At 41.5% G+C, this 26426-nt stretch overlaps 1 protein-coding gene across 1 annotated transcript in view; it reads left to right on the top strand.

The window, feature by feature from the left end:
- BCLAF3 (BCLAF1 and THRAP3 family member 3) overlaps positions 1-26426 on the top strand; it is a 205818-nt gene that overhangs the window by 99917 nt on the left and 79475 nt on the right. The window contains exons 2-6 of the mRNA XM_082245414.1: positions 9520-9682; positions 18929-18984; positions 20192-20752; positions 20862-21563; positions 24514-24633. Of these exons, the coding sequence (XP_082101540.1) occupies positions 18944-18984; positions 20192-20752; positions 20862-21563; positions 24514-24633 (1424 nt within the window). The 5' untranslated portion in view covers positions 9520-9682; positions 18929-18943. The remainder of the gene's footprint in view (positions 1-9519; positions 9683-18928; positions 18985-20191; positions 20753-20861; positions 21564-24513; positions 24634-26426) is intronic.

Raw genomic sequence — 26426 nt, forward strand, 5'->3', positions numbered from 1 at the left:
TTACGGAAATGCTTAGAGCGGCTGGGCTTAAAAAATTTTAGGTTTTCCTCACATTCATTCAGGATAGGGGCAGCATCAGAGGCAGCTAGAAGGGGATTTTCGGACAGGGTAATACAAAGTATGGGAAGGTGGAAATCAAAATGTTTTAAAGTGTATGTAAGGACTAACTTGTTTATTTGAATCCTTCAGGTTTTCAGCGAACAGTCTGGATCTTGGGCCACTCATTCATTTTTTGGGCGAGGAAAAGAGCTTCACATCGTATTTACAGTACAAATTTAGCACTACCTCTGGAGTTTAAATTATTTTGGAAAGGAATTAGAGGCTTGCAGTGGCACCAGCTGTACTTTCATTTGTCTAGATTGTTCCAAGTTTGGCCTCCTCCGTCCATCGTGGTTATTCACGCTGGGGGTAATGACCTTGGTAATATTAAAACTTTGGACTTACTATTTAAGATTAAGAGAGATTTGCATTTATTTTCCCTCTCGGCTCCAGGGACAGTGGTGGTATTTTCTGAAATAGTTCCTCGGCTTCCTTGGCTTTCCTCATCGCAGAGGAAAGTCATGGAGAAGATGAGGAAAAGGGTAAATAGGGCAATGGAAAAGTTTATGCCGTCTATTGGCGGCTTGTCCTATAGGCATGTGGATCTGGAGGGTGGCATCCAGGGGCTCTATCGCCAGGATGGCATTCACCTTTCAGATGTGGGGATTGATATTTTAAATCTAGGGCTGCAGTGTAGCATTGAAAGGGCCGCGGTGGTGGGGTAGGGCCGTCCTTGTTGCTCAAGCCCGGCTGGTGGGGACATTGTATTTCGTATGGTATTTTATGTTTATTGTTGCTCGAGTTGTTTTATAACTGAGCAATTATAAGTTATTTCAGTTTGAGTGTTTTTACAAGCAAGTAATTGATGATTCAATTGAATTGAATGATTTAACTATTCAAAGTAATTGTTATGATTTAATTTATTTATTTAAACCAATAAAGAGTGCCGCGGCCTTTTCTTTGCCAAAACTGGGGTCAGTGTTATTATTCTAGTTAAGTTAAGTGAGATTATGCGGGAGTGTGGCCTACAATTCCATATAAAAGGGGGCACATTATGTGGCCACTTGTGTGGGATTGTGGCCACCATTAGCAGTTCTGTCAGGTAAGCATAGGGGTATAGGTTTACAGGTTTAGGCTAGTAGGAGGTTAATTTTACCTGAGCATACAGCAGGTATCCGCCAATCGGTGTGCAGGGAAGGTTCTAGCAAGCTGGGGCAGAGGCTTTATAAGCTTGGTTTGGGCTGGGGTGCTTCCTTTTGCACCGAAGAGCACAAAGAAGAAAGTTCCCCGCCCCCCCTCCCTTTGTCGCGTGCACCTTTGTGTGGTTGGGTCACCCTAGTATACTAGGGGGGACATTGTATTTCGTATGGTATTTTATGTTTATTGTTGCTCGAGTTGTTTTATAACTGAGCAATTATAAGTTATTTCAGTTTGAGTGTTTTTACAAGCAAGTAATTGATAAAACAATTGAATTGAATGATTTAACTATTCAAAGTAATTGTTATGATTTAATTTATTTATTTAAACCAATAAAGAGTGCCGCGGCCTTTTCTTTGCCAAAACTGGGGTCAGTGTTATTATTCTAGTTAAGTTAAGTGAGATTATGCGGGAGTGTGGCCTACAATTCCATACTTGGTGGTAATTGAACACCGTTTACCAGTGCTGCAAGACCGGAGTGCTAACCAGTTAGCCAGTAGGCTGTCCCAGTTCTATACGAACTACTCTCCCATTGCAAGGAAAGTGCTTGCTGGCTCAGGATTTCAGCAGTTATTAATATTCTTTTGGCTGGATTTATTTTACTGGCACTCCAGACTGCAGTGCATGGCGGTCATTTTTAGTATGTCATAAATATTGTCTTATGAAGCTACACTTATGGCCTCGGTGACAAGCAGAAAACCTGACCTCCAACTGATCGTTCCAAGTCTGTGAATTGTGGTGTCCTGTTTTTCCAGTATGATTTTCTGAGCAGCTGCTGTAGCTCATGTGTAGAAAACGTCTGGGAGATCTGTCACTCTGCGGAATCATTTGTAAATGACATAAGTGGGTGTGATCTCCTCGGGTCATTGAAGAATGTGGAACTGCTCCCATTTCAATCACTGCTTTCTTCTTTGTCAAAACATTTTGGGCCTCCCTCTGGAAAGGTTTATTTTATTCTAGCTTCCGTGTGCTAGAACATTGAGGAGGCTATTGTGGTGTCAAAGTCATTTTTTATTTTGGTTTTTTGAAATTGTATTCCAGCCTCTGAGTGTTCCTTTTCTCTCTGATTTTCTAAAACTGGAGCAAGCAAACTCTGGTACAGCTGTGAATAGGAACCAATCAGCTTCTAACATCAGCTTGTTCAATTAAGCTTGGAAGCTGATTGGTTACTATGCACAACTGCACCAGATTCTGTGCGCCATTTTTAGTAAATTTTTTCCATAGTGTATATCTGGGGAAAAAAGAATGCAAAACAGTCAGTGCATCTCTGCAATGCATGCACATTTCTCCATGTTTTATCCCTGCAAAAACAATACAAGTACAGAAAAATACATATTGATCCACCAAATACCCAGTGAGATCCTTAACCACTTCAGAAGGTTTACCGCCTTAAATTGATTGTAAACCCACTTTGTTGACATTTACCTATAGGTGCTATAAATATCTCCTAAACATGCACCGTTTCGGAGATATTTACAGTGCATGCAGCTGATGAAGTCATCGGCGCATGCGCTCTGAAGGAACGGCCACCCCGTGCCGTTCCTTCAGAGCCCAGTGCCGAGAACGGCGGCTCCCGCGCGCATGCGCAGGAGTGATGAAATCGCGCCTCCGGCCAATCAGATGGCCGGAGGACGCAATCCAGGAAGCAGGACAAGTCAGCCGTCCTGTCGGCACTGCGGGGGCTTTGTTTTTAGGCAAGTACTTCATAATGAGCTAGTATGCGATGCATACTAGCTCATTATGCATTTGTCTTTACAGGTTTTTTTTTCAAATTTTTTTTCAGCGGTTTTCTTCCTCTTTAATGACCAGGCCGTTTATTGCGTTACAGCCCTACATTACGCGGTCGTACGACGTTATACCCAAATAAAATTTATGTCGTCTTTTTCCCCACAAATAGTGCTTTCCTTTGGTGGTATATGACCACCTCCTGAGGTTTTTTATTTTTTGAGCTATAAACAAAAAAAGACCAGCTAAATTTAAAAAAAAAACCCATATCTATTGAAAAAAAATTTAAATTCTAATTTCTTTATCAGTTTAGGCCAATTTGTATTCTGCTACATATTTTTGGAAAAACAAAATCCCAAAAAGCATATTTTGATTGATTTGCGCTAAAGTTATATCGTCTACAAGCTATGGGATAGATTTATGGACTTTTTGTTTTTTTTATTGCTTTTATTAGTAATGGCGGTGACCAGCGATTTTTAGCAGGACTGCAACATTGCAGTGCACAAATCTGACACTAAGTGACACTTTTTTGGGGACCAGTGACACCAATACAGTGATCAGTGCTAAAAATATGCACGGGTTACTGTATAAATGACACTGGCAGGGAAGGGGGCAATCAAAGGGTTAAGTGTGCTCGTAGGGAGTGCTTTCTAACTGGGGGATGGACTGACTGCAGGAAGAGTGAGATCTGTGTTCCTGATTAGTAGGAACACAAGTTCTCTCTCTTCCTGTCTGACAGAACAGTGGTCTGCCTTGTTTACATAGGCAGACTGCTGTTCTGTCATTCCTCCGAATGATTGCGGGTGGCCGGTGGCCATTGCGGCCTTCAGACCCACTTATTGGCTCCTGCTTTGTCCAATCACAGCAGGAGCGTGGCTCCGGCAGCGTGCCGGCACCCCCCTTGAGCCTTTTTAAAGAATCACGTACAAGTACGTGATTTTTGCCCTGCTACAGTAAATGTACGTGATGCAGTCCTTAAGTGGTTAAAGTGATTGTAAAGTTTTTTTTTTTTTTCTATTAAAATAACAAACATGCCATTTCCCTCACTCCCACCTGCCAAATGCAATCCTTTCAACTGAATTGCACTGAAAGTGTGCAGTGGTGTAACATAAGACATTCTCACTGCCTGTTAGGCGTCCTCAGAAATGCAATACATCGTAGATCACTATTTAGAGGAAGACACTCGCGTAAACGAGCCCTGCTGTCTTGGTACCCGTTTTCATCCCGCAGCCCAGATATTGCACCCATGGAATGGCCCTGCTGGGCTATAGACTGAAAAATTATAAGTGAGGCTCGGAAAAGAGAACTGACTCTTCTGATCATAGACACATATTTAGGCCCGTTCACACAGGCAGAGAGTTTACTGCTGCTGCATGGTGCTCCTATCAAAAATAATGTGTAGGACAATATGTGCCCAGGATAAATGCTCACAACACAGAATGCTTGCGTTCCAGACATTTGATAGAAAAATAGCCTAGGCTATATACAGCGTTTACCGCAGAAAAACAATTAACTTAATGTATGTGAACACTGTTGAAAACTTATCTTATCTACAGTATAAGTGAAAATACAAATCAATTAAACACATGAAAATTAATAAAAAGTTCCAAGGAATTGATAAATAGATAAATAAGTCTTTTCCAGTGGTGATCAATATATGTGAATAAAATAAATGTAAAATTCAATAAATAAAGTATTTTCAAGTGGTGATCAGGTGCAAAGTGCTTCATACTCAATAAATAAAAGTTTGTGACTTTCGTGACGTGGATTCCTCTTTTCCTGTGGCTTGTGGTAGAAATGAATGACTTACCAGAATTGTTGGGTCCTATGTGCTGTATAGCACTAGGACCTACAGCGCTTGGAGGCCTTACAAACACCTCCTAGCAGAGTGGCGAGCGGAGTGTTCCGGCTTGCGTTCCACGTGGTGAGTAGCGTGCTGACGTGCGTTCCACAACCTTGACGTGTTTCGTCACTTCCTGTGACGTTTTCAAAAGGCTACCTAGGAGGTGTTTGCAAGCAATTTCTTTGCCTGCAAACTTGGAGTTTGAGTCTTTCTTCGCTCCGATTTTTATGAATATTTGATGAATAAACTTTTAAAACCATAATACACTATCTGGAGCCTTTTTTTTTTTTTTAACCCCATATCCTGAGGATCGAGATCGGGTAAGGAGGAACCTAACCTGTATCCCACCAGGATCATCCACAAAGGGGATCCCCAATCCGGCCTGAACGGCCTCCAAGCGCTGTAGGTCCTAGTGCTATACAGCACATAGGACCCAACAATTCTGGTAAGTCATTTATTTATACCACAAGCCACAGGAAAAGAGGAATCCACGTCACGAAAGTCACAAACTTTTATTTATTGAGCACGAAGCACTTTGCACCTGATCACCACTTGAAAAGACTTTATTTATTGAATTTTACATTTATTTTATTCACATATATTGATCACCACTGGAAAAGACTTATTTATCTATTTATCAATTCCTTGGAACTTTTTATTAATTTTCATGTGTTTAATTGATTTGTATTTTCACTTATACTGTAAAGATATGTTTTCAACATTGTTCACATACTAGGCTTGTGACGGTATCAGATTTTCATGCTGCGATTAATTGATTAAGGTTTTGCCACGGTATACGGTATTATCACGGTATTCTATTATTAAATTTAAATTATTAAATTTCCACCTCACTTCAATTTCATTGCTGAATTTAGGGGCTTTGGTTCACTTATGCACATTATTATATAGTCAGTCAGTACAGACTCTGTGAACCAGGCCTAAAATAGGTCATCAAGCAGTGTCTGGCCTAACTGGTGATAACTGGTCCTGGCGCTCGGCTCCGATCCGATGGCCTGGTCATTAAGAGGGCAAATCCTTGTGGTCAAGAAGTGGTTAAACCTGAAGGAGGTGTTGTTTATAAATTACTTTACTATCGCTTTAGGCCTGGTTCACATGTATGCGGGTTGGTGGTTCACATGTATGCGGGTTGGCGGTTCACATGTATGCGGGTTGGCGGCCCACATTTGCACAGGCATAGCAGCCCATTGATGTGAATGGGCTTGAGCTGCTATGCCTGCGTTTTCAGCTGAAAAAAGGTGCATGCAGAATTTAAAAAAATGCAGTGGCCATGAAATCCATCCTTCTTTTGCACCATGCGACTTACCTGCCTTTGCTGCACACGCAAACTGTTTTTAAATGCCGTGCCCACGTATACAAAAATGCAGAAAGCTTGCCAGAGCAGGAACTGCAGGTTAGTCGCATGGTGCAAAAGCAGGATGGATTTCAAGGCCACTGAATTTAAAAAAAATGCTGCATGCACCTTTTTTCTGTGGAAAATGAGGGCATAGCAGCCCGTTCAAATCAATGGGCTGCTATGCCTGTGCAAATGTGGGCCGCCAACCCGCATACATGTGAACCGCCAACCCGCATACATGTGAACCACCAACCCGCATACATGTGAACCAGGCCTAAAGCAATAGTAAAGTCATTAATAGATAAAAACACCGGTCCTCCTGCAGGTTTAACCATTTCTGGATCGCAAGGATTTGCCCCTTTAAAGACCAGGCCATCGGATCAGAGCGCCAGGACCAGTCATCACCAGGTAGGCCAGACACTGCTTGATGGCTATATAATAATGTAATGTGGGCTGCTATGCGTGTGTGTGTGTGTGTATATATATATATATATATATTAGAGCTGCACGATTCTGGCCAAAATGAGAATCACGATTTTTTAGCTTGGAATAAAGATCACGATTCTCTCACAATTCTCTGTGTAACAAAAAAAAAAATTGGGATAACTTTACTGTTACGTTTTTTTTTTTTTTATTCATTAAAGTCTATTAATTGCGTTTGAGAGACTGCTGCGCAAATACAGTGTGACATAAAATATTACAACAATCGCCATTTTTTTTCTGTAGGGTCTCTGCTAAAAAATATATAAAATGTTTGGGGGTTCTAAGTACTTTTCTAGCAAAAAAAAACTGATTTTAACTTGCAAGCAATAAGTGTCAGAGAAAGATCCAGTCTTTAAGAGGTTAAACTTCCTTTCTCCCTGGCAGAGGGAAGGAAAAGATACAATGTAAACATTTTTGTTTAGCCCCGGTTCACACTACTGCGTGTGCGGGGTTCGCATGTCATGTCGGAGCGCACTGCTCCGACATGACATGCGATCAGCTGTGCGGTGCGAGTTTAGCCATACAGTTTGTATGGCTAAATTCGCATCGCACCCGCAGCAAACTCGCACAGGAGGCATTTTTGCTGCCGCATCAGGATCGGATCGCACAGCGGTTCACACTTGTGCGATTCGATCCTGTGCGAACTGCACGATCGCACTGCGATATGCGATCAAACTGGGGGTGTCGTTAAGATTACATTGACACCCCCAGCGGATCGCATATGGCAGTGTGAACTGCCGGGGGTGCGTGTGCGATGCGGGAAAAGGCTGCGAATTCGCAGCCTTCCCGCATCGCATATATGTGAACCGAGCCTTATAGTTACTGGGAGAGAAAGGCGTTAGCTGTGTGAGTGAATGAGTCATCCAGCTCACTGAAATGTATCAATTCACAAGTCAGACCCAGGAGCAGAGAAACTCGGTATTTTAAAAATGCCACAATAATACCGTGGCTATGCAATACCGCGATATATCGAATTACCAAAAACCGGCATATGTCTATCACATACATTAAGTTAATTGTTTTTCTGCGACAAGCGCTGTATATAGCCTAGGCTATTCTTCTATCATCCATTTTAAATCTACAGCTGCTGCCACACAATATATATTTTTATATTTATATCTCACTAATTACACACATTTTTATCTTATATTTAAACAAAACCTTTTCCGAGGCGCGGGGAGATACACACGTATAGTGTTATCTTTTTTCTGTTCCAGACATTTGTTTCTGGACGCATACTGCCCTAAATGTTAGTGCATTGTCCAGCTCCATCCAGCCGCAGCAGCTGTCAGCCTCTCGGTAAAGTTGAAAGGCTGCCACACCTAAACATCGGAGTCTTAAGCCTGCTACACACTACTAGTTTTTTTAGTTAAAAAACTGACAGGTCAGGTCAGAGCCGCTGTACTAACAATAAAATGTTAGAACACAATAGCACAGCAGGGGAGATTGCCGTACTGATAGGGGGGTGGCCCCCTCGCCAGAAGACTTCGGTCAGTTCTCTCAGCCATTGGCAGGGAGCGCTGATAGGGGGCCAATCGGCAGACCTTTTTCAGCCATGACCCTTCTACAGAAGCTTCTGCCGAAACCGGCTTCCGCACACACCAGCCACATGTTGGCCGGTTTCTGTTGAACCGGCTGATGTCCCCCGATATTCAACCTGTGTGTACTAGGCTTTACCCAATGGTGCTAAATGCCTATTGTGTACGAGGTCAAAGGCAGCACCGTCAGCTCACACAGAAATTAAAATGGTTGTAAAGGCATACATTTTTTTAACTTAATGCATTCTATGCACTAAGATAAAAAGCCTTCTGTGTGCAGCAGACCCCTCAGCCCCCCTAATACTTACCTGAGCCCCATCTCTATCCAGCAATATCCATGAATGCCTAGGCCGTCCGGGACTCTCCCTTCTGGCTGAGACACAGCAGTGGCGCTATTGACTCCTGCTTCTGTCAGTCAAACTCAGTTAGCCAATCAAGAGAGACAGGGGTGGGACAGAACCACTGTTCCGTGTCTGAATGGATACACAGAGCTGTAAGTCGGCTCGGGTGCCCCATAGTATGCTGCCAGGAGCACTGAAAAGGAACCCAAGAAGGGGAGGATCCGGGCTGCTGTGTGCAAAACCATTACACTGGGCAGGTAAGTAAATTTATTTCTACGCCGTGATGCAAATCATTGCAGTCGCAGCATGTGTACAACCTTGCCCGCTGCATTTACAGGGGAGTGCTAACATTTGTGCGAAACGCGTCTGCTTCTTTGTACCCTGCTCCATCTCTCAACCACTTGTCATATGAAGCTTTAATAAAAGGATTTTTGGAAGTGCAGCCATCCGGAATTACTTCCTTATACGAGCTGGGCTAGAACCTGACTAGCGTGTGTGGGGATTATCTAGAAACACACTCAACTGGAGCAACTTTTTTTTTTCGTTTCATTGAAGCCTGTGTGAATGTACCTGTCTGAGCAGAGGGAAAGGCTGTACAGATAAAACAAGTCTGTGTCTTCAACTCAGTTGGCAGAGGGATGAAATCTGCTCTAAGCATGGCATGACAATAACACTGGCTACGAGCGTGACTGTTTTTTTTTTTTGTATGTGTACTTATCCTATAATATCCTATAATATAATAATATCTTGTGTCTCTACAAATGTCTTTTCATGGCAAGAAAGGAAATGTTTATTCTAGCCGAAAAAAAAATGTAAGGTCAGCAGCCTTCCATGTAGCCACAAACTGTACAGCTAAAAACCTTGTATGTGCCAGACATCTTTCCTAACGCCTTCTCTAACCAATGCAGAGCATGGTTCTCTTCTCAGACACTATAAACATTCATTGCTATGAAGAGAAATATTCCCTGTTAAATTACTCTTATTATTCTTTTGGTGCAGGCTGAGAGCAGACAACACAAGGCCCCTGTGGTGATCCTGTCCCTGGCATGCTGACTGTGAATAGTTGAAGACTAAGGCAACACACAACGTCCCGATGAAGGAAGTTCATCCTTTGCCAGACACCTTGACAGCAGTGACACTTGCACATAGCCTGTCAACGGAGGTAAGACACAATCCCATAAACATTGCTTTAAAAAAGGCCTGGATTCTTTCCTAGGTGTACATAATATAAATGGGTACTAATATTTATAGGTAAAGTTGGTCCAGGGAATATCTGATTGCCTCTCGGGGGATCAGGAAGTCATTTTTTTTCCCTGCTGTAGCAAATTGGATCATGCTTTGCTGGGTTTTTTTCGCCTTCCTCCGGTTCAACTGCGGGTAAAGGATTGTGTATATGGGATTGTATGGTTGGGTTTTCTTTACTATTTTTTTTGTTTTTTATTGGTTGAGCCAGATGGACTTTTTTCAACCTAACTATGTAACATCAGACATGCTGTATATAATGCACAGAACCAGCATACAATTATTATAAGTGTACAAACACTGGCCATTCCTTTGGGAGTATAATGATTTGCAGTCATTTGTAAAATTTGTCATGTTCATATATGGTATTTAATGTCTTTTGTAGGTTCAAATTTAAAAATTAAAAGGACACTCAAAAATATCCTTATTCTCCAAAAATAATCTATACGCATTCACAACCTTATGGCCCTGTAATCTATTTTTCATGAAATAATTACTTACTCTATTGTGTTTGAAACTCCTAATACCAGCCATTTTCAAGCAGGGTTCTTCAGGGGTGCCTTGGCAAAATGCCTAAAATTGCCCCAAACTGACCTCCTTTCATGTGCTCCCCACAGACTTCAACCCCCTCCCAGAATGCTCTGCGGCAGAATCTGCCCTTCCAGGATGGATACAAGCCCTGGTGTGCTATTGGTCAAGATTACTCCACTTTTGGGCACAAATTATGATTCTGGGACTATACTGATTTTGATATATTACCTGATTTGGACTTTTTTGCACTGGATTTATATATGTTTATCTATATATATTCACATGTATATTATTACCAACACTGATTTATTTTGATTTATCCTCATTTATTTATGCTTACTTGGTGCAGCAATATTTTTATATATTAAGATTACTCCACTGCCCAATGAGAGCCCTCATTGGGACATAGTGGGGAGACTACCCAACTCAACAGGCACACTTGGGAACACATGCCAGCCTAGCTGAAAATCATGGTCATGCTGATAAGCAGACAAGGCCCACTATACTTTACCTAGCACCTACCTAAGAGGGTGCTACATCAATACAACTTAAAGTGTTACTAATCGGTGGCAGGAGAGATCTCTACCGTATTTGGGCATCTATTTGACATCTTCGATCACTACGCTCTATGCAGCCAACTACCCTCCCTTATACAAAACCCTGGGGGCAGACCTCAACAGATGGGCGACTAACCCCCCGTCGTGGTTCTGCAGGTTGCACTCGGTGAAAATGAATATTTTGCCACGATTACTCTATTTGTTCCGTACCTTGACGATATCCATTAACATGCCGGACCTCAAAACATTCCAGAACAAGGTTGTACAGTTTATATGGGGGGATAAGAGGCCCAGGGTAAATAGACGCACCCTGTATACACCTACGTTGAGGGGGGGTTTGGGAGTCCCCGATTTTCTCAAATACTACTACGCTGCACAGCTCACCCATTTGATAAGATTCCACTCTAGGGAACCCTGCCCGATTTGGATGCAGCTGGAAGCCAGTCATGTATCTGCTCATTTATTTGAACATTTACTGTGGCTACTGCCAAAGGACCGCCCCGCAATCCTGTGTCCCACCCTGTCCTTGTCTTTGGGAATATGGGGCCGACTGGCGAAACGACATGGTTTCAGATCTCCTCATGCCCCACTGGCGCCCCTACTGGGCAATCCGCGGTTTCCCCCGGGCCTCTGTCCCCTAGCCTTCACTTGGTGGACCAACAAGGGTCTTCTTCGTCTAGCAGATTTATGTGATAGTAGAGGTATTCTCTCCAGAACTGTATTGAAGGACAAATATTCTCTTCCAGAGGGGGAGTTGTACCGTTATACTCAAATCTCTCATTATGTTTCCTCTCTACAGAGCTTCAGCGATATAACTACCTCGACTCCAATGGAGTACCTTTGTACCAATATTGATAGACAGAAGGGATTTATCTCCACAATATATACAGTGCTACATGATGATGATGTTAAACTACCATACATGGTTCGATGGGAGGCAGACCTGGGGGAGGAGATGGACAGGGCGGAATGGAATCAGTTGGCGGTACTGAACTCAAAATCCCTAATCAATACCTCTCTGATAGAGGCCAATTATAAGGTTCTTCTGAGGTGGTACATGGTCCCTGTCAGGCTGGCAGCGGCGGTCCGGGAGGCCTCTCCTTTGTGCTTCCGGGGCTGCAGTCAGTCTGGCACGGTCATGCATATCTGGTGGACCTGCCCCAAGGTCCGCAGATTCTGGATCCGAGCATACAATTTCATATATTCACTCACTGGTGTTAACCTGCCTAAATCCCCTATCCAAGCGCTTCTGGGTAAACCAATAACTATGGCCCCAAAACACACTAAACGTTTGGTCGCTCTCATCTTTACGGCAGCCAAGATTACCATAGCTCGCTCATGGCGATCCCCGGTGATATTACTAGAACTGCTTAAAGCTAAATTAACTTGGATCATGGTGAACGAGCGAATGGTGGCTATCCTCCAGGACAAATTACCCCTATTCGAGAAAACCTGGGACCCTTGGATGAGATATCTGGCGGGACCCCAGTAGCATGAGAGGCTCTCATGGTGAGCTCCTCTGGAAACACCTCTTCACGGCTACTTTGGTTTCTTTGTGGCAGACCTGGACACCACCCTCCCCTTGCCCCCCTGTCTTACTCCTTCTCTACTCCCTCTTTTCCTTCCCAGACTTTCTTATTCTCCCTTTCTATTTTTCCTTTTTCTTTCCTGTATCTCTGTTGATCCATACTTTCAAAGACGCGGTCCCCTTGGGATCCCGTTGGGTTTGACAGTGCCGCCTGGAGTGGCCTTACTATGCACTGTAGTTCTGCCATCTGGTGCAATACTGCGGCTACATGGTTCCCCTGAGACCGGGGGTTGGGGATGGGCTGGGGTCTGGACGACCAACCCCCTCCATTCGGCGCAGTGTGTTCCCCTGCGGGGCGCCGGGAGGGGGCGGATCCGGGCCTGGCCCGGACCGACCGGCCGGGGATGTAGCAAACAATGTATCACTTGGAAATGTTGTATGTTGTTATGAATCCCTTCGGAGACTGTGTCACTTGTTGTGTTTTTAAGTTGTACCCATGTACTCCACAACGGACGTTCTCTACACTGTTTTATTGTGTATTCTTTTCCTTTGCATTTAAAACAATAAAAATGTATTGAAAGTAAAGTGTTACTAAACCCACAACAGTAAAATCAGTGTGCATTTGCAGTAAAGCATGCTGGTTATACTCACTGGCATGCTGGTTATACTCACTGTGGAACCTAAAGGGTAATCCTCTGCATTGCGTAGGAAGGCTGTTTGATCCTGTCTTCTCTGATCCTCCCCTCCTTCTACTGTCCCCTGATAATTTCCTGATAACACAGAATCTATGGAGTCAGCCTGGACATGCTCAGTTTGGTGTGTATTGCTAGAGAGTCTTTTTTTGCTCTTGAGAGAGTGCATATGATCAGCACAGGGCCAATCAGCACTATCCAGACAGAGGGTCAGGGGTTTTGCAGTCTCATAGAACAGTCAGAAAACTCCTCCTACAAGCTTTTACCAGTGCTTGGCTGAACAATGATAGAAGTCACAAGACTGCTATATCCTGCTGATGAGAAAAGTTATTTAGCAGTTTATATTTACTAAAATAATTGCATCTCCATGTTCTGTGTACTTTGGGAAACCAGATATAGTAAGTGCAGGGTCCTGGGTTTAGTAACACTTTAATGCTTCCACTAAGAGAAATATTGTGACCACCTTATGTCCTCTTTTATTCTCTCTATAGGGATTTGTTTGGTATTCATTAATTTATCTCATTTCATTTTACAAACTGTGTCTGAATACTCACCAGCCATTCCAGTTATATACCTTTTTTTTTTTTTTTTTTATGGCTTGGGACCATCAGCGGTTCGGGGTGGTAATGGTATGGGGGTTATTTTCTTGGCACACTTTGGACCCCCTAGTACCAATTAAGCATTGGTTAACCACTTTACCTCTGCTCACAGTAATATTACTGCGGCAGAGTGGCTCGTTATCGTCTGACGACGTAGTACTACGTCGTCAGACACTCCCCCTTCTGGGCGGCGCTTGCGCGCCGCCGGAGGCTCACTCCCGCTGTTTTCATTCACAGCGGGAGTCGGGCCAGGGGAGGAGCAGCGGCGATCGCCGCTGCTCTTACCCGATCGTCGGGGATCGAGTCTGGAGATCCGCCCGCTGTGTGTAAACACAGCGGGCGGATCTCCATAGTGACAGGGAGTGACAGATCGGACTGTTCAGCATAGCTGGACATCCGATCTGTCCATGACTCACTCAGTCACCTCCCCCCCTACACGTCAGTAAGCACCAGGCATACATTAACCCCTCCCTCTCCAATAAAATTAACCCCTTCCCTGCCAGTGTCATTTTTACAGTAACAGTGCATATATATAGCACTGATTACTGCAGTAATGTCACTGGTACCCCCAAAAGTGTCAAAAATGTCAGTCAAGGGTCCGATCTGTCCGCCGCAATGTCGAAGTCCCGCAAAAAAAATCGCAGATCGCCGCCATTACGCGTTAAAAAAAAAACACCAAAAATGACAGAAATCTTTCCCTTTGTTAGTAAACGCAATAACTTTTGCGCAAACCAATCAAAATACGCTTATTGCGATTTTTTTTTTTACCAAACATAGGTAGCAGAAAACAAATTGGCCAAAAATTTTTTAAAAAATTGGTTTTTACATCTTTTTTGGGGGGAATTTCATATAAAAAAATGTTAAAAATATTGTTATTTTTTCAAAATAAACGCTCTTTTTTTGTTTATAGCGCAAAAAGTAAAAATCGCACAGGTGATCAAATACCACCAAAAGAAAGCTCTGTTTGTGGGAAAAAAAGGACGTAAATTTCGTTTGGGTACGGCGTCGCACGACCGCGCAATTGTCAGTTGAAGTCGCACAGTGCCGAATCGCAAAAAGTGGCCTGGACGGAAGACCGCAAAATCCTCCGGTGGTAAAGTGGTTAAATGCCGTGGCCTACCTGAGTATTGTTGCTGGCCATGTCCATCCCTTTATGACTACAGTGTACCAATCCTTCTGATGGCTACTTCCAGCAGGATAATGCACCGTGTCACAGAGCTCAAATCCTCTCCCCACTGGTTTCTTGAACATGACAATGATTTCACTGTACTCCAATGGCCTCCACAGTCACCAGATCTCAATCCTATAAAGCACCATTTGGATGTGGTGAAATGTTAAATTCTCATCACGGATGTGCGGTCGACAAATCTATCATGTAAATATGGATCAAGATCTCTAAGGAATGTTTCCAACACCTTGTTTCATCTATGCCATTAAGAATTAGGGCAGTTCTGAAGGCAATCTCACACTAAACTATAACCAAAAAACAATGCAGCACTATCCTATTATAAATTAACAATGAATTCCCAACTCCTATCAATATATAAATAAATACTGTAAGTGAATGACCAAATGTACAGTAAGGAAAATTTTTAAACACTTTGGGAGTGTCCAACATCCTCACGAGTTGGATGATAAGTATACATTGTATACAGTAGAGACACACTGTAGAGCGATCTGTATATATGTATACAATGTCCGCTGATTTTGGTTTATTAAAGGTTTTTATCCAGTGTATTCAATAAAATAATTTTATTTTACTCATATGTGTTTGTACTTGGATGCCGATTAAAGTCCCATAAAGGTTGCCCCCCCCCCCCTTTTTTTTTTTTTTAAGGTTTTTCAGGGTTCATGGCATTCACCTTAGAATGAAATCACCATCATTCTTTTTTTTTTTTCTGAAAAATCACTGCAAATCAAATAAAAATCACTGCAACTACATGCTTTCTTCTTTGCTGTGCAATAGCTTTAAATTCCTGTAATTACGAAAAGGGCTCCATTTCAATTCACCTATCTTCAGCAAACATCAGATACCTCCAGAAATCTTTCATAATCCCATCCTGACAGAAGTGATAATTCTACAACTGAAGAACCAGTGCTGAAAAGGTCATTTGGATTTTGTGGGTTGACTGCGAATACACAAATACAATAACGTATAATATGAGGGGCAGTGATGTCTGATCTCCTCTTCATCCAATCAGATATTGCGTTTCTATATTTCATTTGCTTATATCTGAATTAATAAAAACACTTACACAATATAATTACTATTCTGTTTTGGGGTTTAAAGGCATGTTGCTATGCAACCCAGGACTACCAAGATGCGTCAGTGATAACAGCAAATGTCCTCAGGGTTGTGATAACATCAGTAGAGGATTTCTATGGCTCCGAGCAAAATAGAGCCAGAAAATAGTTAGCCAGAATAAATAAAACTGTCATTTAAATTTAATATTTCTAACTTAGAATTTTAAGAGTTTACAGGTCCTTTATTGTGTTATGCTCAAAAGTTATTTAAAGTACAAGGGGTCTTTACAAAGTTTCTGCATTATTTTATACACTGTATAATAGAGTTAAAAAAAAAAGTGTAAAAAGGTTTTGAAGAACACTCCTTTAACTGAAAGCAAGCCTTTTCTTTTTTTTTTTTTTTTTCACTATCCGTTTTTTATTGCTGTCTGTGTACCAGCTAGAGAGATTCACCTTCTCTAGATGTCCTGATCACCAGTGTCATGGGGGAAAAAAAATAAGGGTAAATCCAAAGTTTTTAAAATAGAGGGAAAATCATCCTGTTGGAATGCTTGTCCCCAAAACAGCAAAGGGGATTTCCCGGTCAAGGTAAGCGCTTACTTCTTAAAGTTCAGAGGGCAGGAAGAAAGGGAAAATCTTCGTAATGAGATGCAGATGGCTTAAAAAACTGGCAGCTGTTTTAACCTTCCCCCCTACTATATCCAAATGTTTAGATATAGTTTAAGCCCAGATGCCCGACGTAAATATATCAACTTCCATATGCATCAATAACTTTATGACTGATATGCTTACCTAAATAATGTGTACAGTGTTTTTAAAGTTTTTTTAAAACCCAATTTATAAAATTTGACCTGGGCACATATATCTTTAGTGTTTACTTGCCTCTCCCCATGGTTTTTTGCTGCTCCATTCTTCTGTTATTTACATGATAACTTCTGACAAGTTCTCCGTACCCTGGAGATAAAAGCAGCTGAAAATTTGTGTCGGGGTGGGTGCTATAAATAGATTAACAGAGAGCTGGTCTATTTAAAGCACAGCTCTGCAAGTATCTTCGTTCTTCTGCCTATGTGGAGAGGGGGGGGGGTGTGCCTTTCTTCCAGTCAGCTGTCACACAGTGCATGCCAAGACTTTACTCCCACAGCTGAAACAGGTGAAATACATTCTAACACAATCTTCACTTTCTAAAGAATACAGCAAGCTGAAGACAGCAGATTTACAGTATCTCACAAAAGTGAGTACACCCCTAACCTTTTTGTAAATATTTTCTTATATCTTTTCATGTGACAACACTGAAGAAATTACATTTTGCTACAATGTAGTGAGTGTACAGCTTGTATAATCGTGTAATTTTGCTGTCCCCTCAAAATAACTGTGAAAAGATATAATAAAATATTTACAAAAAAGTGAGGGGTGTACTCACTTTTGTGAGATACTGTACATTAGGGCTGAACGATAGTCGATGTGATATCGACTATCGTTCTGCGGGCGTGGGAGATATTCATATCGCCGAAGACACGATATTTAGCACAGGGAGAAGTCGTAACTCGGGGGAGGAGGAGGACTCACAGTGTTGGCAGCCGACACATCCGTTTTGCTTTCGGCTGTGATCGGAACTCCAGCCGGATGCAATCCAGCCCTCCCAGCTCTGCCTCTAGTCTCCAGCCGACCATTACTCCGCCCTGCTCTGCCCATTGTCTCTCCTGGCTGCATCGGGGGCGTGCACAGGGGCGGGATCAGGCTGTAATGTTTTGTAAATGGATTCAATGGAGAGACAATGGGCGGAGCAATGGTCGGCTGGAGACTAGATACAGAGCTGGGAGGGCTGGATTGCATCGGGCTGGAGGGGCGGAGTTCCGATCACAGCCGAAAGCAAGGGGAAACCGATATCGACACAACACCGGATCTCGGTCCGGCGGGGTCGGGTGTGTGTGTTCCCCGGCTACACTCCGGGCACAGCACCTTCACCAGGTGAGATCGGGGGAGGGATGGAGGTGATCAGCTGACACCGGGCACACCGCACACACATCGCTTCCTTCCAGCTGTGCAGTGTCATGTAAGCTGAGCGCTGATTGGCTGAAGCAGCGTCTTCCTCAGTGCGGCCTGTCTCCTCCCCTGTGATATGTGTCTCCCAGTGATAGCACGTGACTGTGGAGAAATATTGCGATATATATCTTTGAAAACCAAATATCGCAATGTACTTTTTTTCCCAATATCGTGCAGCCCTACTGTACATGTAAAACTTATGTAGCGAGATTTGTTTCAGCTCTGTGTATCATCTGAGGCTGTTCACTTCACTGAGTATATGTAAGGGTTTACATCCACTTTAAGAACATAAGGATTTTATTTGGTTCACTTTTAATATAAAAAATCTCTGCTCATAGTTTTTTTTATAAGCCGAGAAAGGACAAAAATGAGAAACTAGGAGCTTGCGTGTGTACAGCTCCTGGTTCTAAGAGTGTGATAACACTGACTGCTACAAGTCTCAGACTAAAGATCGGTAATAAATCCGAATGGTTTGCGACTATGCAAGAAGCACAATATTTAAAATCATTGCAGTTTTATATAAATGAAACCTGTTTTGTGTAAAATTAAATTTCATTTACTCGGCTAGAATGTAAGCTAAAGTTCCCACAGCACGGGGAACTGTACTTCAGAACGTTACTCTACAGATTATGAGCGACTGATGGTTAAATACAAAAGGCAGCAATATGCCAAACTCACCACAGTGTGACTGATGTTTCTTAAATCTGTTTGGATCAGCATAGTAAAATATATTGGTTAAAAATTCCTATAATTATATTTTTTTCTACAAGTTAACTTATTTTTCTTTTATTGCGCTGGCATATAGAATGATTTAATTCTGTGCTTACTAACATTTTGTTCTTTATCCTGCCCACATAATCAGTGTACATGAATCATGAAAATGATTACACTCATTTTTATATTGTATGTTTTTTTAAAGCTCCTTGCAGATATAATTTGACGTGAATGTAAAATGTTTTTTTTTTTTTTCAGGTCAGAATTTAGAAGATGGCAAAATCACGATCAAGATCCCCCAGGTGGAAGCCCAGGTAAATAAGAGGATTTTTATACTGTATGGGTACAATGCATAGACTCCCCTGAGATCCCATACATTATATATGCAATGAACCATCTGCAGGTCAGGAAATATGGTTTCATTGTGCAATATATTCTTTGGAGCCATCATCTGTGTACGTTTACAATCCTTATACTGAGCCAAGTGCTAACTGTCATAAACTATTACATATCAGATCACTTTCATTTCAATGCTCCTAATAGGAAATACGAATACTGCTGTATTTGGGGTTTACAATAACAAAGATTATATTAGAAAATGGTAAATCAATTCTGTTTGTTCAGCCTTAGGTTGGCCATATTCTGTTCCATGTTTTCTGTGGGCTAAACAAAAAAACAATTATTCCTCTAAATACACAAAGAAGGTGGATGGAGGAATTCCCCTCTCCACTGGAACATTGTATTCTGAGAGTGGGAGCAGCTGCAGCCTCTGATTAACAAAACATTTCCAGCATGTCCCTTCTACAGAAGACGATCAAACTATTGACTTCTGGCAAGCGGGGATGGCCACACACTGATTGAACTTCATTCGGTCTCTGTTGAACCGTCCAAAAATTGATCAGTGTATTGCCAGTTTCAAAGCTGAAATCTAGGTATGATCTTTATTGCAAAGTTTCCTTGTTCCAGCTTGGACCAATGTAAATAGGTCTAAAGACTGTGGCAATCACTGTAGGAGTGGCGATTGTAACCTTCAACAGCGGTCCCTCGAGTTTGAGATATGCAATAAATATACCTGGAGTTCGGCTTTGACTGAGCAAAGTAATCTCACTGTCAGATCCTTTTGGGGAAAATAGAACAAGCATGATCCTGCATGTCCATTCCAGGCCCCCAAATGGAATCTCTGTAGAAGTAAAGTGAGATTGTATCTCTCAGATGGAGAACAACAATCTTAGCTGACAGCAGAGTGCCTTCTATCATGGACAGACCTAAGGTTGGGGTCCTAATGCCAAGTTCCTAGATAGTTTTAGGTGGATCCCTCCACTAGGTATCCATTGTGACTAGTGGTAAATGTTGTGATGTGTAGGGGTAGTATTAGAATGTAATACTGTTTAAGTTTCCTGCTTATATAAAGTGTGCAGGCCATCTGCAGTCACCATGGAGCAATATATTGCACATTAAATGTCAGCACAGTGGAGCAAATGTCTAAATATTAGTAATTTATTTATATATTTATTTTTGTAGACCTCCAGCACAGAGAAGTCCAGAGCATAACAGACATAGACAAGATCATTACCACAATAGCAATGACTTCCATAGAGACTCAAGAAGGTCAACACACTGGGAGGATGATCAGCATAGGCAGAACAATTCCAGATTTGATTCCTACAGTCACTTTGGTGATAATTTGTTTAAACAAGGTACATCTGACACCAATCTAAGAAGATCCCCATTCGAAGCAATAAATCGACTGAAGAGAGCGTACTCTCCTGAGCGAAGGGGAGAAAGCAATAGAAGATTCCCACCAAAATCTCCTGAAGAAACAAATTACAGAGAAAATACTAGAAACTTCCATAACCACAGAAATCATGAAAGAAATGGTGATAATCCCGCGGTACAGGTACAGAATAACGGTTTTAAAGCAGCAAGACGTGGGAACAACTTTCATAGACCATACAACAGAGACCATAATAAGAACTGGCATGAAAATGATGGCTGTTGGGATCAGCATGATCCAGCAAACCAGTATTTGTCACCTCATAGAAGAAGACCTGAAGAACATGAACGAAAGTCATTTCAGAAGAGGTAACATATGCACATAGCTATTTCCTTCTAGCCATATTTGCTGAAATATAGGCACTGAATTATCTATGTTAATTCTGCTCACAAATGTAATGATGATTTGTGTAAATAGGTATCCTGAGGATGATTACAGAGAACATGAGCCACATCATAAGAGAGTCAGAGAAGCAGAGCGGCATGACTTCCGACCACCTCTGAAAAGTCCCCACTGGAAAGATGACCATCCAGATAGATCATATTATACTAAAGAGTGGTCAAAGAACATGGAGTATAGAGATCCTACTCCATTTGTTCATGAGAAACATTCAGGAGCCTTAACCAAAATTGAATATGACTATGGTCATCAATCACCAACATATGTATATACTGCTGAGCCTGTGTTGGAAGATGCACACGCTGAAAGGCACAGCCATGTTGAGCGGCACAATCGGCATGAAGAGAGAAAAAATGAATCTACCAGAACTTCTCAATACCACAAAACATCAGATATCAGTAGCAGAGAAAGGAGGAGGTATGACGATAGGTCTTTGGAGCCATTGTCTAAATACACTTCAAAAAAACATGACAACAATATGGCTTCCAAAAATGATATTGACGTGAAGCAGGCAAGCTATAAGCACAAGGAAAAAATAAGAAAAGAAGGTAATTACCAGGGGAGAAAAGAAGCTGAATACCAGAAGGATCCAATTTCTCCACTCCATCTGCGAAGTCAAAGTCCCCAAACTCCAGACCCAAAAGGTGTATTGAAGATCACTTCTGAAAAAGAATCTATCGTTGTTAATTTGGATTTGAAGAAATCGTCGGATAAGTATAGGTATTTTTGCTTAATCCCATTCTTGATTTTTTTTTTTTCTTGGGTTTTATGTGAGGCTGAGGTAAAAGTTCATGCTTCTTTCTCCCGTGAAGATGGGAGAATTATCATCTTTTTAAAGCATGCTGGCACCATGCAAAAATGTTCACACATGGATCAAAATTCAGTGAGTGGTGGCACTGTAGCAGCGAAGCATAACAAATCTAAGCTATCAACAGAAAGCGGGGTTCATTGTAAAAGAACGAAGCATAATCTGTGACGAAGAAGAAAATTACTTTCAAACAAGTTAAAACGGAAATCAAGAACTTCGAAATATTTACTTAAAAGGTCATGCCCCCTTCATACATGACGTGACACGCGGATCATATGAACACTCTTCATCCAAGCCTAATATTTTTCGCGGAAAACATATTTGGGAATGGCCTACGCGCCCAATGACTTCACACTCCAATTAACCTTTGGAAAGCAGTTTTAGGATTCGATGATTGAATAAATGTTGTTTTTATTCCCCAAAGAAAGGGAGAAATTTTACAAAAGTTTCCATGAGGTGGACTACTGGAAAATTAAATCAAATTCTTTTTAATATGTGGAAACTTTGCATGGCCTTACTCTAAAAACAAGATTCTAACTCTCGTACAGTCATCATTGTTAATTACCTTGTTTATTTTTGGCTGCACCATCAAGTAAGATTTGGATGATGGGCCAAACCATGTCTGAGTAGAAGAAATTGCTGCTTGAAACTCTTAAAACTGACTGAAATCTGCTGTCTTGCCAGTTCTCATATTTGTTGTAACCTTGAGTATTTTGGATTACAACAGGTTCGTTATTTGGGCTGATTAAGCAACGAAGTGATGACATCAAGTGTTGGTTCAATGAGAGCTGCCCATGTTCGAGAAGAGAAACTTTACACTTTTTCAGCTGCTTGAACTCTGTCCAACTAGCTCATGACCTTATTTGTTGTAGATATGAGTCTATTGGATTTCAGCAAATGCGTTAAAGATTTTATCGCAAGTTAGGAAACCGTGAATACCATGAATAGGAGGAACCTGTTTACTAAGCACAAAGAAAAAGAAGGTTGGATTGAATGAAAATGATCTATCCTTTTAAATTTAAATTGACTTTAAACCTAATAATAACACCGGAACAAGTGAGACAATTTTTGAATACATCTTTCTATTAATACAAAGGCGTGAACCTTATACTACAGAACAAGATCCATAAGGCCACATTTTGTTTGAATATCAGATAAAAATAAAACACTAAAGAATTGTAATTTTTTAAACTTGAGATCAGCATTGCAATACAATTTATATTCATTGTTAATGGCCCTAGAAAACAAGGCTGCATTGAAAGTCGCATGAAATTTTTCTCACCTCACAAATTTTTGGTAGAGCAGGAAATAATACAATGTGCCAATCCCACCACTAAAACATGTAATCCAAGAAAAATCCTAATATAGTGTTTCATGATTGGTTGGCTTCATATGTTGCTGTATATATTTACATCAACAATTTGGATCCTATTTGTGACCTCAAAGAGCAAGAGTTGGTGACCAGGTAAGTGGTTGTTTCTGTGTTACCATAAAACCCCCCTACTTTTTTTTTTTTTTTGTTATCATTGAACATAAGTATGTGTAGCAACTATTATTTAAAGCAGTGGTCGCCAACCTTTTGGACCTTGCGGACTACTAAACTCACAATTTTGAATCCTGCGGACAACTAACATGAATTTTACAAGCCTTATACAATCAATGCTCCAGCTGTTTGCCCCCCCCCCTCCCCTGGTTCACACTGCTGCCTTATACACACATTACTCTGGCTCTCTGCCCCCCTCCACCTGGATCACACAGCTGCTTTATACACAGAATGCTCTGGCTCTCTACCCCCCCATCCACCTGGATCACATTGCTGTCTTATACACAGAATGCTCGGGCTCTCTGCCCCACCCCCCACACGCACACTCTGCATCACACTGCTGCCTTACACAGACTCATCATTGGATCTCACCTCCTTATCCAGCCATGTGCTCCCTCCCACAGCCTGGGATCAGTACTGCCATTAGAAGTCCCCTCTTTCTTCACCTACCACTCTCTGCACTACTCCCGGTGCCTCCCTCCGAGTTCACAAGAGCCGGAACTACAGAGGAGGCATCAGGTATCAATGCATGTTGACAGTATTGACTATCAACGCAAATTGAGAACGACACTGGAAACAACATTGGGTGATTTACACACGCCACAATGTTGATTTGCGGCAGAACCTATGGGGATCAATAACATTTTCTCGAGGACAGCTGGTTGGTGACTGCTGATTTAAAGCGTTGGTCTCATAATTTGATTTGTCTTATGGAACAAAGCTTTTTGATATTTGTTTATCACTGGATCCCAAATCTTCTCTATCCTGCCATTAAATGGTTTGAGACTGGAACATTGGTGAAACCACCGAATCTTCTAGTGTGTTTACCTCCAGTTCGTTTTGACTGCACATTTGGTTGTCATTATTACAAAGAGATGACCTGTCTTGAAAATATTGGGTAAAAAAATTAGTGTTATTTCCAGACCTTGAAATTCTTATTAATGGAAGAGTTTAAAAACGGGGAAACTAAGTAAGCTTACGTTCCATAGGGGAACAGCTTTTGAGCCAACACCTACAAAAGAATTAGTGTGTTTATAAGCACATAACATAAATTCTTTTTACAATAGTTTTTATTTTTGCTAACCTAAAGTTTTTACATTTATTCTGTTCTTGACAATATGACAATTCTGTAAGCTTTTCTATGTCTCCATAAGCATCTTCTGTAGTCTCTTTTAACCATCTTTAATTCATAAGCACCTACTGCAGCACATTTTACCGCCTCGCTCCAGTTAAGTTCCATTATATGTTATCCTGTACACATTTGCATATTAAAATATGTTGCAGAGTTTCAGATGTCATGGGCTTTGTCTCATTTCTAGACAGCCTCATGAGCAAAGGAACAAACCTAAACACCTGCCACCACCACTATCTAACCCCACCCAAGGACAGGCGATTTCAGAAGAGAAGCAGCAGATTTTAGTTGGGGATGTGCAGAAAAGGTACCATTTATTTTACTTTTATATTAGCAGTCAAATTTAGTTTGTTATTCTATATGTAGCAAAAGTTGACTTTATGCACAAGACACCAATTTTATTTTGTAGGAATAAGACCCCAGGGGGGATGGGGCCAGTTATAGCGCTTGCTGGGATTAGACCAGGGGTGGACAGTGGCCTATCAGTGTCCCAGGTTGAGGAAAAGTACGCTTAACAATAAAGTGCTAGGTGCTATTAAATAAGTTAAATGGTGTGAAGAAATACCATATAAATATTGACGTGAATAGATGGATGGCAGTCAAATGGCATAAATAGCATAAAATATGATCAAATAAATACTGTCACAATAAAAAGACATTAATAGTGCTTCAAGTGCAAATGTGCAAATAAATGACATAAATTATAATCAAATAAATAAAGGACATTAATGGTGCTTCAAGTGCAGTTGCAAATGTGCAAATAGTAATAGTCCAGATAAAAGTTCATTTAGTGACTAGGGTGAAATTGAATAAATAAATAGATCTTGGGTTTCAAATAAGGAAAGTGCAGGTGCTCTGTGCTGAATCCTCCAGTAATCCAATGCTGGTACTTATGGTGTCACCGTGAGGAAATAATAGGGGATTGAACTCACCAGATTTAGTGGTTCTTAAATACCGTACGGCATTAAGACCTGTATGCGCTTAATGGCTGCCAGGGCCAGGAAGGATACTGCTGGACTTTGTAGTGCCAAAAGATCCGGGGTCCCTCTCCTGGTTGAACTAGGTCCTCAGGGTCCGATCTATACCCGAGTGAAACATAGGATCACCAACGCCATGATTCATGCCAAGATTGACGCTGTTGGCAAATAATCTGGCATCTTCTCAGGTCTCGGATCTATATGTCGGCACTTTCTTCCCCCTGACCCGTGTCGTGTCCAATCACACACACAGTTCTGCGTTTACAAATACACAGAACTGCGTGCAAAGGAACAGCGATCTGGCTGTTTCTTTTCCCTAAAAAGCAGGGAGAAAAAAGAGCTACATATAGTAAAAGCAGCTTGTACTTATACACTTTGTTAGGCACACGTTTACACCCTTGATTGCCCCTAGATGTTAACCCCTTCCCAGCCAGTGTCAGTACAGTGTCAGTGTACAGTATTATCACTGATCACTGTATTCGTTTCACTAGCAATGTCAGTGTCCGTGACCCTCCCAAATAGTGTCTGGTAGTGTCAGATTGGCTGTCACCCTATCACAGTCCCACTATACAGCTCCTTTAAAAGCATTCATACCCCTTAAATTTTCCACATTTTGTTATGTTACAACCAAAAAATGTAAATGTATTTTATTGGGATTTTATGTGATAGACCAACATAAAGTGGCACATAATTGTGAAGTGGAAGGAAAATGATAAATGGTTTTCAACATTTTTTACAAATAAATATTTGAAAAGTGTGATGTGCATTTGTATTCAGCGCCCTTTACTCTGATACCCCTAACAGAAATCTAGTGGAACCAATTGCCTTTCATAAGTCACCTAATTAGTAAATAGAGTCCACCTGTGTGTAATTTAATCTCTGTGTATATATATATATATATATATATATATATATATATATACAGCTGTTCTGTGAATCCTCGTTTGCAGTTCGTGAGAAGCCATGTGGGGGACACAGCAAACATGTGAAAAAGGGTGCCCTGGTCAGATGAGACCAAAATTGAACTTTTTGGCTTAAAAGCAAAACGTTGTGTGTGGTGGAAAACTAACACTGACTAATGCCCCGTACACCTGTGCAGATTATCTGCAGACTTTTGTCTGCA

This window comes from Pelophylax lessonae (assembly GCF_965119305.1).
Source record: "Pelophylax lessonae genome assembly, chromosome: 2".
Classification (NCBI taxonomy): Eukaryota; Metazoa; Chordata; class Amphibia; order Anura; family Ranidae; genus Pelophylax; species Pelophylax lessonae.